The 14420-nt window shown below is 44.9% G+C and overlaps 1 protein-coding gene across 1 annotated transcript; it reads left to right on the forward strand.

Annotated features, from left to right (window-relative positions):
- Positions 1 to 246: 246 nt before the first annotated feature.
- On the forward strand, positions 247 to 10596 carry C2H10orf120 (chromosome 2 C10orf120 homolog). Its single transcript, XM_048336204.1, has 4 exons — positions 247 to 345; positions 8805 to 9163; positions 9310 to 9385; positions 9898 to 10596. The coding sequence occupies exons 1-4, from the start codon at positions 247 to 249 to the stop codon at positions 10594 to 10596; spliced, it is 1233 nt and encodes a 410-aa protein (XP_048192161.1).
- Positions 10597 to 14420: the final 3824 nt, after the last annotated feature.

Genomic DNA, 14420 nt, shown 5'->3' on the forward strand with positions numbered 1-14420 from the left:
CCTCACAGGATTCTGCGGGATTCTGCAGGTTCAAAGTGCCACCGGTGTCCTCCCCTTCTTCACCATTGGTGCCTGCCTTTCGATGTCACCGTTCTCAACACTCACTCTGTTCTTCTGTCCTTCATGTCTCACAACTAAGTAGGTGGCTTCCTGGGTCAAAGGTTTCCACTTCCCTATCAGTGTCTCGGGCAGTGACACCTCAACAACCCACACATGGTGTTGGAAGTTGGTACAGTGACAGCAAACATGGCAACGGCAAGAACGGGTGTTATCGAGGTGGCCGAGATGATGGGCGTGGAGGCAGGGGCTGTTGAGGTGACCACACCTGAGAGGATGCTGGTGTCGGTAATGATGGAGGCTGCCGTGGGGACCTTCTGATCGGGACGGAGGAGGCTGAAGCTGTAAGGAGCGCAAGGCCTTGCCTGTGACTGAAAGGGTGGGATATGGTGGAGAGCAGGCAGGGAGCCAAGCAGCCACTGGAGGGCTTGAGATGCAGATAGAGCTCTCTCTCTCTCTCTCTCCCTCTCTCTCTCTCTCTCTCTCACACACACACACACGCACACACACCTGTATCTTCCTATGACTATTAAAAATGTTGACAAATAATTGCTACTGAAAGAACTGATGGACCCTTAGATGAAAAAGAGGCAAAGTGTAAATTCAATGGTCCATTTCAGCTTTCCCAGCATTAACCAAACAGAGCTCTTCCCAGGGCACTACTGCAAGGCACACAATTGACCTCTCATGAAAATGCACTCTTAGGGCTAGGTACCCAATGAGATCTACCACAATTCCCTCCCTTTCCACCCATGTGAGCACCAGTATCCTCAGGAGAGGCCTTGCCAACCAGGGTATTAAGATAAGATGGTGTCATGTTTGTATATCATAACTCAGCTGATATTTTCATGCATGCTCAATTAGGTTCAGCCTTCTTGGAAAAACACAACTCTTTCTGCAGCAGAAATCCCTGAGGAAAGAGGAGGGCAGTCTACAGGGGAAGTTCAGAGACAGATTCGGTCTTTGTGTCACCCTTTTATGATCAGTGATAACCCTGTGGGCTTCAGTGCGACTCTTCCCCCATGTGTGGACAAGGGTTTCACATGGGAATCTGCAAACCCTGGGAAAGCCACAGGCTCACTCCATTTCCACATGGAGAGCGCAGCACAACTCTGAAAGAGATGGGTAAAGAGCCAAATGGAGAGGGGCAGCATATATCCTGAATTTTGTGAAACATGTAGAAGATTCCACTCCACGAAGGATGGTGATGGCAGGTGAGGTTTCCTGAGAAAGAGGAGGTGGGTCATGACTGATACCTGCCTTTAGGCTGATGTTCAGTTACTACAAATCACCACAGTGGTCTCATTGGAACAGATTACAGATCTGTCTACTGGTGGACAACGCATCACCGGGGGCAGCCTTTGACCCCTGGGAGCACATCGCTCCAACAGAAAGCATCAACACAGCACATCCTGTGATCTCTCCTGCACTGCGCTCCACTGTTTCTCATGGCACCTCTCTGTTCCTACTGTGATAGACAATGGAAGGTATCACTCATTTGTTTTATAGCAGATGTGTCTTCTAAGAACTTTCATTCGCCTCGTTTTATGAGTGTACATTTAGATGAGTTAATGCCTGCCCAGCTCACAAACTTGTACCTGCTTGTAGTAAATATTTAATAAATCCTAGCTATTACTATTGTCAATTTGGGTGATATTCTTTGTTTTAGACTGAGCCTGTCATTTAAGGGCAAGGGCAGTGGAGACTGCTGAACCTCTGCCTATCCTTGCAGGAATTGCCTCCTTAGATTCCATTTAAATCTTCTTATCGCACCAATTTGCATCGTTCAGTCACCACACCATTTCCTGGGGAATCAGACCTCAGATTATATTGAGATTGGTAAGGATCTGTTTTGTTTTACTTTCGCTAATTTAAAATTCTGTGACCTTGGGCCATTGGAACTTGCACGTAGTACACTGGTTTCTTTGTCTGCAAAAGGCTACAAGCAGACCTACTGAGAGAGACTGAGCAAGTATTAGGCCTGGGACCCCTGCCCTGACACAGGAGGGATGGGCTTGGCGTCAGTGTAGACTGTTGTGGTAGCCAGGTGCTGACCTGCCCTTCACTCTGCTTACCCAGACACTAGCAGCTTCTCTAGGACCTTCTCTCTAGTCTTCACCACCCAGAATCTTCTTCTTTCACAGATTCTCATGAGTCTTCACCATCCAGAATCTTCTTGTACAGATTCTGGATGCAACATCACTGTTCTAATTTGCAATTCTTTCTTGCAAAGGAGATGGGCTGGGGGGGCACTTAATCTCTTTTGAAAAGTCTTTCTCTTTATAAACTGATTCAGATACAGTATTGCTCATCATTTCTTTTTTGCTGTGTCTTAGCCTCTTTTCCCTTTATCTTGTCAAACTCTCACAGACCTATAGCAACCAAGTTGAGAACTTGAACCCAGAACAAATACCTTCCTTGGGCACAGGGAGGGAAGAGGCTATAGTTTTCCTTTGAAAATGTAATGTCCTGGATTCTTTCACGTATCCCTCTTCTGTGTATTTGCATGCATTTGTATGAATTACTCTCTGGCCAACAGTCTCACACCCAATGGCAGATTGGGGAAAAAAATCATTAAAAATACACATTATGACAAGAACAAAAGGGGGTACACTGGCAAATCTGAACTAGGGGCTTGGAGAAAACTCTTAGGTGGCAATGCTAGGGATATTCAAAGGTAAAGTACATGAAAACTTCATCTACTTTTGTTTCCTGTGAAATTTTGCCATGAGTAGACTCCACATTATTTCCTTGTCTTATAGAAGATAGAGATGAGCAAACACAGGGTGAAGGAATTTTCTGCATGGGGTAGCCTTTGTTGGGGAGAATCTCCTCTTGGATATTATAGAATTTGCCTTGGTCTTTTGTCTGCCTGTCTCATTCCACTTTGTCAGATGTGTTTGGTCACTATGCTTATGTTTTTTTGATATATTGTATGTTTTCTTCACAACGTTTAATAATTTCCAGTGCTTTACTTAAAAAGATGTGGGTAGATTAGTAAGCTAGCAGGTGGTACTGGTAAAGGGACAGATAGTAGAGAAAACTATTGGATTACAAGTCTTTAAAAGAAACAAAACTTAGTTTAGAGGGAGGCAGAACTGACAGGCAGATCAGCTTCAGCTCAGAACTTGGTTTCTCTTCATTTGTTTTTTCCTGTTCTGCCTCACTCTGCTTTAATAAGTGTGAACCTTTGTTCCTTGGCTTCCTGGGGCAGAGTGAGTAAGTTAATTCATTGTCCCCCTCTTGAGAAGGACCTCTAGATCCATGCCCATGAAACCTGCCCTCTCCCCATGAAGCCAGCAGTACCACCCTAAGCTTGTAGGGGTGATAACGCGTGGATTCATGAGCCCTGGGTTTCTCCACATGCTTAGCTATAGAGCCTCTTAACTTTCTGTAGGGTAACACAGTTCTGAGACTCCATCAGATTGTGGCGGAAGGGTGTTGACTGTGGTTTCCCTTATCTGTAAGCAACAACTTCCTGAATTAGCTTAGCATGAAGATGGCGCCAGGCAAGCCGGACGTGATTCTGTTGGTCCCACCACTACCCAGAGAGGCAGGGGACTGGGGAACAGGTATTCTTCCTATACTTGGAATTGGAATCTTCCTTCCCATATATCAGTCTTTGGAAAGTCTGCACACAAATAAAATAGGAGAGAAGGAACTCCCTCTTGTCCGGTCTGATCAAGATTGTAGGTTGTCTTATTAGTGTTCCTTCTATGACAGGGAGGGATGGGGAGGACTTGGGGAAAAGCAGGATTAACAAAGCCAGGATCCACTCTGGTCTTCTTGTTCCCTATGTCCCACTGACCACCCCATTTATCTCTGTCTTGGACTTGGGCTGTTACATGTGGGAGAAGGAACTGGTCATCTTTGGGCGATGGATCCTGTGTAGCTTACCCGATTGATGGCTTAGCAGGTGGAGCAAGGTCCCTGTGGAGGCTTGAAGAGAAAGGGCTGAAGAGTATATTGGGTAGGTAGGCGGACCTTTGAGTGTTTTCCCTATTATTCACACACAAAAAAAATCCAAGATGGAGTAGATTAGGTATTGTGTGCTTGCTTAGTGTGTTGGGTACACTTAGATGTCATATAGGGGAGAACATTTTTCTGGATCTGTTTCCTTTGGTATTTGAACATTGATCCATGCATTGCAAGTGTATACACACTCATTTGCTTGAATGGTGCCATGAGCTCAACCCTTTGTGCTAGATATTGGAGACACACACATAAGGGAGATAGGGACCTTCCCTCTTTTCTTTGCATTTTTCACATCTTTCACTTAAAAACTATTCTACTGGATGTTTATTCTGCCTCCTTTTTTTTTTTGCTGACCTTTCCTCAAAAGTCAACAAAGATGGGAAGGACAATGACATGGAGGAAATCCCACATATTGAGCTCAAAGGAATGATTATAACAATAATCCATGAAAGAGGAACACCACCGTGTGACCAAAGAGAGTGCAAGAAAATAGCTAGATGAATTTTGTTTTTGAAAAAAATCGAACAAAAATCCAAGTGAGATCAAAATAAATACAGATAAACAGCTAAGTCAACTCTGAATGTATAGACAACCTGCAAAAATAACTTAAAGAAGACACATATAAATATCTAATTGAAATAAATAAGTCAGTGTAGGATGTCAAACCAAACTCAGTAAAGAAATAGAAATCCTGAAAAAAAATCAAGGGCTGGGGATGTGGCTTAGTGGTAGAGTGCTAGCCTAGCATGCATGAAGCCCTGGGTTCGATTCCTCAGCACCACATGAACAGAAAAAGCTGGAGTGGTGCTGTGGCTCAAGAGGTAGAGTGCTAACCTTGAACAAAAAGAAGCTCAGGGACAGTGCTCAGGCCCTGACTCCAAACCCCAGGATTGCTCCCCACCCCCCAAATCAAACCAGAAGACATGAAAATTTCAGTTGAAAGCCCATCCAGTAGAGTAGATCAAATGTAAGACAGAACTTCACAGTTGAGAGAATAAGTAGATACAACTGACAAATAAGAAGACAAGGAGAATGAAGAAACAAGAAAGCCTATCAAAAACTTCAGGACTCCACTAAAAGACCAAAATTACAGATCACAAGCATAGCAGAAAGAGAAGAGGTGATAGTTAAAGGTATGGGACACATTCAATTGGGTAATAGCAGGAAGCTTTTGCCAGATTGTGAGAAAGAGAAGCCCATCCAAGCCTTTAGGACTCCAAACACAGAAGACCAGAAGAGAACCTCTGCACATCATAGTTATAATATTAACTATGGAAAGATACTAAAAACAGTAAGCGAGAAATATTAAGTCACCTATAAAGATAAGCTCACCAGAAAAAAATAATCAATTTCTCAACAGAATCCTTCAAAGAAAGGAGGGAATGATCTGTTGTATTCAGCGTGTTGAAAGTAAATGAGTCCTGATCTAGATTACCTTAAAAAAACAAACCTCTTATAACAAAAATGAAAGCTATCTGTAACCACTAAACAAGTACAGCAACACATATTCAAAGGCACCCTACACTGAATAGGCAGATAAATATCACCATTAGCATCAGGCAGAAAATAAGTCTTACCAAAAAAGTAGACAAGAAAATGGAAATTAGGAAAGAATTGAATACGACAAACACAACAGAATGGCAGGAATTGCTACACACCACCCAATAGTGACACTGAATGTTAATGGTCTCAGTTCTCCAAACAAACGACTTGATTTGGTGAGCTGCTTTACAAAGTACGACATGAACATCTGTTGCCTCCAAAAATAGCATAGATATTTGTTCCCAGAGTTAATGATCGAGCATACTGATCTAGCCTGAAGTTCTAAGGCTGGAGAGACAAGCAGACTTCAGGTGACTGAAAAGTCTTTGTCTTTTCCCTGTAAGAACTGAACATTCAGATTGCCAACACTGTCGATTCTCTTCCTTAGGCTCCAACCTATTGGAATAGTGCAATGGGTTGGAATCTGGATTGTGACTCAGTGGTTCTGGGGGAATCCTGAGAATCTGCTTATCTTTGAGTGATGATGCCATTTGCCCAGGCACTATGCCTGCTACCTCTTAGAATGTAGTTCTATACAGAGAGGATCAGAATTTTGTTTTACCTAAAAACAAGCAAAACCATTGCCTCTCCTGGAAACTTGTCAGAGTTACAGAATTTGAGACCCCATCCCAGCCCTGCAGAAACAGGGATGAACTTTCACAAGATCTCCCAGATTGATATACACATTAATAGGAGATGTGTATTAATGTTCAAGAGGCACCAACTTGGAAGGTATTTCCTGGAGTATAGTCTGCGAAGAGCCAGACATAAGAGGACATTGTGCTAGCTAATTTCCTATTCCCTAGAAAAGATACCTGAGGGGGGAAAAATACCTTGAAGGGGCAAAGAATTATTTTTGGTTCATAGTGTCAGAGGTTTCAGTCCATGATCGACTTGCTTTATTGTTCTGTGAGGCAGAACATCATGGAAGAAGGATGTGGCAGAATAAAAACTCACCTCATCATTGCTAAGAGAGTGAGGGAGAAGCAAAAGAAAGAAAAGGGTTGGGACAAGATAGTTTCAGGTGCAGGCCCCTTAAGGACCTGTTGCCTACATCTATGTCCCACCTTCTAAGTTTCCATTACCTCTCAAGTCATGAATTCATCAGTTGATTAATCCATTGGACTTGATTACTCCCACAAATCCCACCTCGGACCAATTATAATAAATAACCAATCTATACACAAGCGACCCAAATACTCAAAAGCTCTACTTCTGAGCATCATTGCGTTACATTCATTGAAGGCATTACGATGCCTTCAATGCATGAGCCACTGGGGGATATGTCAGGTCTGAATTGTAAAAAGGACTGTGATTTTAACGTGCACAGCTACTCCTTTAAGGTCTGTATATTAGACGATATTAAGAAGGAGCCGTCTATCAAGGGCTATTACATAGACTTTGAGGATGACGGGGGTGGGGGGTGGGGGGGTGGGGGGGTGGGGGGGAGCCTTGGAAGTCATGTAATGGGCTGCACGATCCACCAGAGGGAGCCAGAGCCCAGGACCCACGCAGGGGATGGCGGCAGCAGGACTGAGGTGCAACAAATGGGAAATCCAGTGGACGTGATGTGGCAGTCACCCTGCTGAACTCCGGGCTCACAGCTGGTGAGGAAACTACTGCTATCTGGATGGGGCAGAGGTTGTATTTCCAGTGGTTGCCTGGGGCCGAGTCCTGGACAAAACCTAAACATTTCCACAGTGGGTTTCTGACCCAATCGAAGAAGCTGCAGAATCGGTACATGTCAAAAGATTATATGCAGTATGTCGCCACAAGCTGCTTGTGTGTTTTCTGAGTTTAGTTTGTCCAAATAGTTAATATTTTCAGGTGGTTTTAAATTTGAGGTCATATGCTAATGTCTACAATGAAAAGCCTCCTTTCTTACATTTCCTTATCTGCCAATATCTTTCTCAGGAAACTGCGTGAGTCACTGCAACTGAGAATGTACACACAGCTTTTCTCTCCCAATACAGAAACATAATCATAGTCATAAACAGTCGGTAGTTGAGGAGGAAAACTGGGAGAGAACGAGGGAGGGAGAGACACTGTTCAAAAGAAAATGTACTCCTTTCCTGACATATAATGCAACCCCTCAGTACATCACCTTTAAATAAAATTTTTAAAAACACTAAAACAATTTTTAAAAAATTAATTAAAATACTTCATCTTGCCCTTTGGATTTAGCCATATTTCCTGGAGATATTCCCACATAAATAAAGAGCTCTCCTCCTTGTTATTTTTTATTGTTCCTGTATTCCTATATGCTATACAATATTTCATGTTTGGCTAACCAAAACTCTCCAATCCATCATCACCAGACAATGTTTTTGTTTTTTTTTTGTGCTGGTACTGAGTGTCTGGGTGCTGTTTCTGAACTTTCTGCTCAAGGACAGCACTCTATCACTGGAGCCACAACTCTACTTCTGGCTTTGTTTTTTTTTTTTTTAGTGCTTAATTGGAGATAAGAGTCTTACAGACTTCCCTGCCTAGGCTGGCTTTGAACTGTGATCCTCAGACCTAAGCCTTCGCTAGTCGCTAGGATTACAGTTGTGAGCCACCCCAGCAATCACCCCCCAATATTTGAGTTTGTCATCATTATCCATTGACTAAATTTTGCATCTTTGATTTTGTAACTGTCATTGAGTATAGATAGATAAATATGTGTGTGTGTATATATATAAATGTATATATATTGCCAAATTATCTTGTGGCAAAATCCATTTCACCCAACATCATTCCTCATCCCCTCCCTGACCTGGGACTCAGGAAGTGTCTAGCTGAGCCTGACCCCAGGCCCAGTGCTAAGCAACTGCACAGGGAGGAGTAAGATGCCCGTGGCACTGGTTTTCAACAGAGAGGCAGGTGGCACCGCACCACGGCAAGATACTGGACGTGCTATTAGAAATGGACGGCGAGCCAGTGTATTCAGTAAAGAGGCCTTCAGAGGAGGCAGAAATCAAGCTGGGCCCTGCGAGCCAAGGAGGTGGGCGAGGGGCAGACAGGTGCTCCAGACCCCGCTGTAGTTGGTCCCTAGATACTTGTTTCCAAAGCTACAGACAGAGTAGCACTCAAGCGAAGGTTGGAGAGCAAAGTGCAGGCGAGTGAAAACCCTTTTCCTCTGTCCTGTAAGAGCTGCACACTCGGGTTGCTTGCCAGCCCTACTCTCTACCTATCTCTTTCTTGGGATCCAACCTATCAAGGCGTGGTCCCGTGTGCCAACTGCATCCCAGGAGACGCTGGAGGCCTCCAGTGCAGACCTCACAATGGCCTCCAGACAGGCCCGTTGTGATGCCGTCAGTGCTCAGGACTGCCCCCTTGGGGTCCCACTGCACTATCTCGGGAACAAACTCCAGGCATTAACACCTTCTATCCCAGCCTATTGCCAGAGAATGATCAGAGAGTGGGAGAAATGCTGCCAGGGAATGGAAACACCTACAGCTGGGTGGCTGAAGGCCCGAGAAAGGACTGCTGCAGAGCGCAAGTCATGTACAAGTAGGAAGTCAGACAGACTTTTTGGTGCCATCTGTTTGTCCCCGTATAGGGAGCTCCCACCTTGCCAGGAGAACCTGTGTCTTGTGTCACCAACGAGGTGAGTGTGGTCTGGACTTCTGGTCCATCTGTGGGTAGGATCCACCTTAGCTAATGTAGGGTCCATGTCTAAGTTTCTCACTCCCAAAGGGAAAGGTAGAAAGATGCTTTCCAAAATTCTAACCCACTTACCTTTCTGCCTTCCAGGATATGGACTAATTTCTCCAGATCAGACCCACGCATTGCCTTTGGGAAATACTCCCCCTTGGAAAAAGAGATTCTAGTAAGTTTACACATACAGATGTTCCTCCAAAGTTTGCCACTTATGCTAAGGGGAAGCCCCAGGTTCAAAACCCATCTAACCAAACAGTCTTAACAGTGGACTCAAGTTGGCCAATTCTAATGGTGGATTCCATACTCGCACAGCAAAATACTCTCTTATTTAAAAGTTCAGATGAGAATAAAGCATGAATGATAATGAGTGATACAACTACCTTTTTTGTTGTTCTTTTAGCTCTTCTTCCCTTCGCCTTGTTCCATTCACATGTATTGTCTTGTTGAGGTTTCACAGTATCTCTGTCAGGTCAATAACATTCTGTCAAATTCATGGGAGATAAGAGAGAAGGCAGGATTTGAACACAGGATTGATTGTCTGACCTCAAAGGTCTGCCATCTTTCCCACTACCAGGGACTCAAACATACTCAGCAAAGGAGGGAGAACAAACCACTAGCAATTTATGTCTGCAGTGGTTACCTAGTCCGGGGCAGTGGTCTTTAACAATCGTTTGTTGTCAGCGTCTAGGTGGCGTTCACACCATAGCAGCAAGAAAGCTTTTGGCTAGTAAAGAGCACGAAGAACGGAAAATGATGAAGACGCTACAGTCCATATCTCCAGAGTTCAACAAAGTGACAGAATGTAAAGAACTCTCCTCCCCTTGCATTATGTGTAAACCTATAGAAAAATTATGGACAGCGAAGGTGATTATACCTGCAGAAGAATTTAAAATGCCCGTGCGCGAGAAAGCCAACATCAGCAAGCATATAGAAAGGATGCAACTGGCACGGGCCCTACAAAATGAGAAAGACACCGCACACATTGAAAAGCGCAGGGGTTCTACAATTCACTCGGGAGCAGGCCTGGGCTTTATAACAAAAGACAAGTCCAGGGAAGGGGAGAGTTGCGACATCAGTGGTTACTCTGATAACGCCAAGCAGGAGGAGAACGAGGAGGCAGAACGCCAGCCCGTAAAAAGACAAGAAATGAACATGGACGTCACCTTTAAGTCGGAAGAACCAAAGAAGCGCGTGAGATGCCATCGAAATGACTGCAAGCCATTCCTCAAGAAGAAACAAGAACGGTGCATCACAGGCCAAACCAACCGGAATCTCTTCCCCTTAGCTGAATTCCCTGGAGATCTGATGCTCTTGCGTCAAGGTTTTATAGCTCAGGGGTTGCACCCCAGATGTCTGACCAAGACTTACCAACCTTGGTAAGAGAGCGCCTGAAATGAACAACACACCAGAGTGCCTCCTATCCATAATGTTTTTTTTTTTTTTAAAAAATTTGTTTCCCCAGGCAACCAAGCATCTGACCCTTATTTCTCTGGGACACTGTGGGCCCTTCTTCTTCCTCTTTTATCTTCTTTTGGGACGTTAGCTTCCCCCGTCCTAGCTTTTCTTCTTCCTTCCTTCCTTCCCTTCTCTCCCCTCCCCTCCCCCCTCCCCCCTTCTCTCCAACTGGGGTTTCAACTCAGGTCTTCGCTTTTGCCAGACGGGCACTTTGGCTGCTAAGGCTCCCAAGAGTCCTGAAGGCAGAGGTCATGCACAGTGAATGGGTTGAAGGGTGGGTGACCGCCTTGGAAGTCAAGTCAGCTGGCGGATTCTGTGATGGAGCCCCTGGCTAGCACTTCAGACACGGTCAGACTCTATCTTGAGGAGACACTCCAGGCTCTTTCTCCATCCACTCCCAGGCTTGTGCTCTATGTCAAGGAAGCTTAGGTATAAAGAATGAAGCAAATACTCTCAAGGCTAGCAGCCCTGTCGGTCCACCTCACCTTCCTCTCTGCCGTAAATCTCTTACAGCTTGCTGTAAGTGGTCGAGAGCCCGGGCTGGGCTGGGACCGACCTGCAGGCAGCCTTGGGGGGTGAACCTCCCTGGTCATTAGGGGACAAGGTGTGGGATCTCAACCTAGTTCCTAGACATGACTCCGCCGAAGGTTCCTTATCTGAAGATGCCTTACAGAGAGGAGGTCATGAGATAATTCCGGGGAAAATCAGGAGTGGTTACTGAAGCCTGAGGTTTAGTAAGAGATTCAAATTGCTTCCCATTGGCAGAGGGTCGTCCCTCACAGACCTAGGCCAAGATGGCCTCCAACAGTCATTTCTTTCCCTCTTCACAGCTACCTCCTACTCAAAACCACCCCCACCCCATCCATCGCGTGAACTAAAATTATTTCTCCAAGGGATTCCCTAATTCAGCTCCACCAGACAGCCCATGGTAATTGTTTTTTGAAAACATAAGTCATGCAAAATTATTATTAATTAAACTGTATGTTTCTAACATTCAAGTCTCCAGTACTTCAAAATATGAATTTTTATTTTACTTTAGTTTTTTTTAAATGAGACTCTCATAGAGGTCATGAACTTAAAACAAGGTTGTGACAAGGAGCCCCAGTTAAATAGTGTGGCCCAAAGAATATTTACTGTTGTAACAAAGGATTTCACTCAGCATGTAGTCAGCGTGAAAGGTAGATGAAGTTAGTTATATTGATTTTATGTAGAAATATGGAGATAAAGCTAAGTGTTGGTGGTACTCGCCTGAGCCTTTATCATTCTTTAGGGTAGCGGTGTGGCTGGATTAGACTGGCCACCTATCCATTGGGTCTGCCATACCAGAGAAGATAGCTGTTACGTAGGTTCACTGAAACATTGAACTCGCATCTCTTGGAAGAAATTGCTTGGCAAAGGTGCCACAGACACGTTCCTGTAGGAGGAGGCTGGACACGAGCTGAACAATTGTTAAAGGCTGTCAATTTCCAAGTGGAGAATTTGAATCGTGGATGCTACCTTGGACACCCAAGTCATTTCGACTCTGTGCTCAAGGGAGGACAAAATCAAGGGCACTCAACTCCATAAATATTGGGGAAAGTTTTATCTTTTTACGTAGTAGAAACAATACATTGTAGACACGAGCAAAGCAGAAGTGAAGGTTTTATGGAAAGTTGACTGTGTATGTGGTCCCGAACATTTGGCCATGGTGAGAGACTTCCATTTCCTACTCTGTACATTTCAGAGACAAACCCCAACAATGTATACTTTTCAAATATTTTTCCCTTTTCAGAGCTTTTTAAGGAACTCACACATGTATACAGTATAATTTGTTTGTTTTATGTGTGTGTGTTTGTGTGTGTGTGTGTGTGTGTGTGTGTGTGTGTGTGTGTGTGTGTGTGTGTGTGTATGCTGTGATTTAGGATGAAATTCCAGGCATGGTACATGCTAGAGGCTTCATGATTACTTTCTGCGAAGCCCTTGGCTCCAATTTGGTGATATTAAGACTTTCAAATCAAGGAAACGATTTCTGACTTAGCTAAAGAACTATTTATTCAAATGGATGATAGCAACAAGTAGAAAGCTCCAGTCGCAGGACTGATGAACACCTAGAGGTCAGGAGAAAGGAAGCTTGTTTTCCAGGGAGGAGGGCAGGGGCTGAAGAACTGGGGCGAGGAAAGGGTGGGCAGGATGTTTCAGGATGTTGCAGGAATGTGATTCCCGCGGCCAGCTCATTTCTTCGAGTATTTCATGGGCATTCTTCCGCTTTGGTGTTTCTCTGAGATGTGAAATGGGGCCCAGGACTCTGTGTCCCTGTGAGGCAGCTTCACCAAAGCTTAGGCCAATTCCTTCTGGGAACATAAAATGCTAATCATTTAAGAAGAAAACATAGAGGGTGTGTGTGAGGGAGAGAGAGAGACAGAGAGAGAGAGAGAGAGAGACAGAGATACAGACAGAGAGAAAGACACTAGGTTGTTGCAGAAAAGAGCTGAGAGGGGGAAGGGCTCATCATTCAGGTCTTCCAGAAGCCACAGGGAGGGGCTGGATTTTCATGGTGAGCCATTTGTTGGAACACCCATGGAGGAGGGAGTTCCTTCCAACTTCCATTCTTCAATACAACAGGGCTCAGGAAAGGGATGCGATATTGTCAACATGACCGTGTCTACCATAGAGGTGTTCTAGGATCGACCACACTCTACTTGGCATAGAACTCAGCTCATATTGTGCACCTCGCTAAGAATAAGACAAATAAATAAAGCAAAGTCAACTGTATCCGCTGTGCCTCCAGTCTCATCCTGTGCTGCCCTTGTCCCTACGCGTACAGTCCTCTCCTTCCCCTTCCTCATGACGGAGCTGCCCGCAGCTTTGCAGAAGACTCCAGGCCTTCAGAGGAGGCTCTGCCTTCCCGTAGCACTGACTGTGAAGAGGCCGCTCATTCCTACCCCCCCCCCCCCCGCCCGCCACCACTCCTGACTTGTGATGCTAGACAGATAGAAGGATGCAGAGACTCAGAGTCTCTCCCACTTGTGAGAGTGGAGGACCTTTAAATGAATCCTGAGAAGCTAAGACTAGGAAGGGTGTTGAGCTGTTAAAGCTGCTGCGCTGGGTACTTTTGGGGGCTATGAATGTTTCCGTCCCCTATACATAGTCCTCCCTGTGAACCATATGGACCCCCCAACTCCAAGCTCCTATGAACTGGAAAGGCTGAAATAATAATAGTAAACTTACATTTTCTCCTGGCAAGCAAAGACATTGCTGCTGAAAAGTTACCTACATGGAAAAATGAGATGAAGCTGAAGTTACTGACAAGCCAGGCAGAGGGTGGACAATGAGCTCACTGTGGAAAGGACTTGGGGTGCAGAAGTCTAGAGCTGAACAGAGAAGAAGGGGCGCTGAAGAAGACTGAGCTTGCCATCACCCAAGCACCAGCTCAGTGCCTACTTCCATTTCCTTTCTCTGATTCCAAAGTACACCGTCCCCACAATCAGAAAACCCACTTTAGAACTCTAGAAGGACATATTGAAGAATCGGCTCCATCTTGGACAGGCCAGGATACTCAGTCTCTCTCATTCTAGCCCATCTCCTCCCGCAAACACTGTAATACGAATGATCAATTGGAAGTTGAAGTAAATGGAGTCAAATTTCTTGTTCAGAGGCCAGAACCATTTCATTGTTGGAAGTCTGACCACTGATGGAAATTCCACCTGAGTTACAGAGTTGGAGCCAAAAGACCTGGATGCAAACGTGGCATCCCTCCGTCGCTATGGTCT

The sequence above is a fragment of the Perognathus longimembris genome, chromosome 2 (genome assembly GCF_023159225.1).
Source record: "Perognathus longimembris pacificus isolate PPM17 chromosome 2, ASM2315922v1, whole genome shotgun sequence".
NCBI lineage: Eukaryota > Metazoa > Chordata > Mammalia > Rodentia > Heteromyidae > Perognathus > Perognathus longimembris.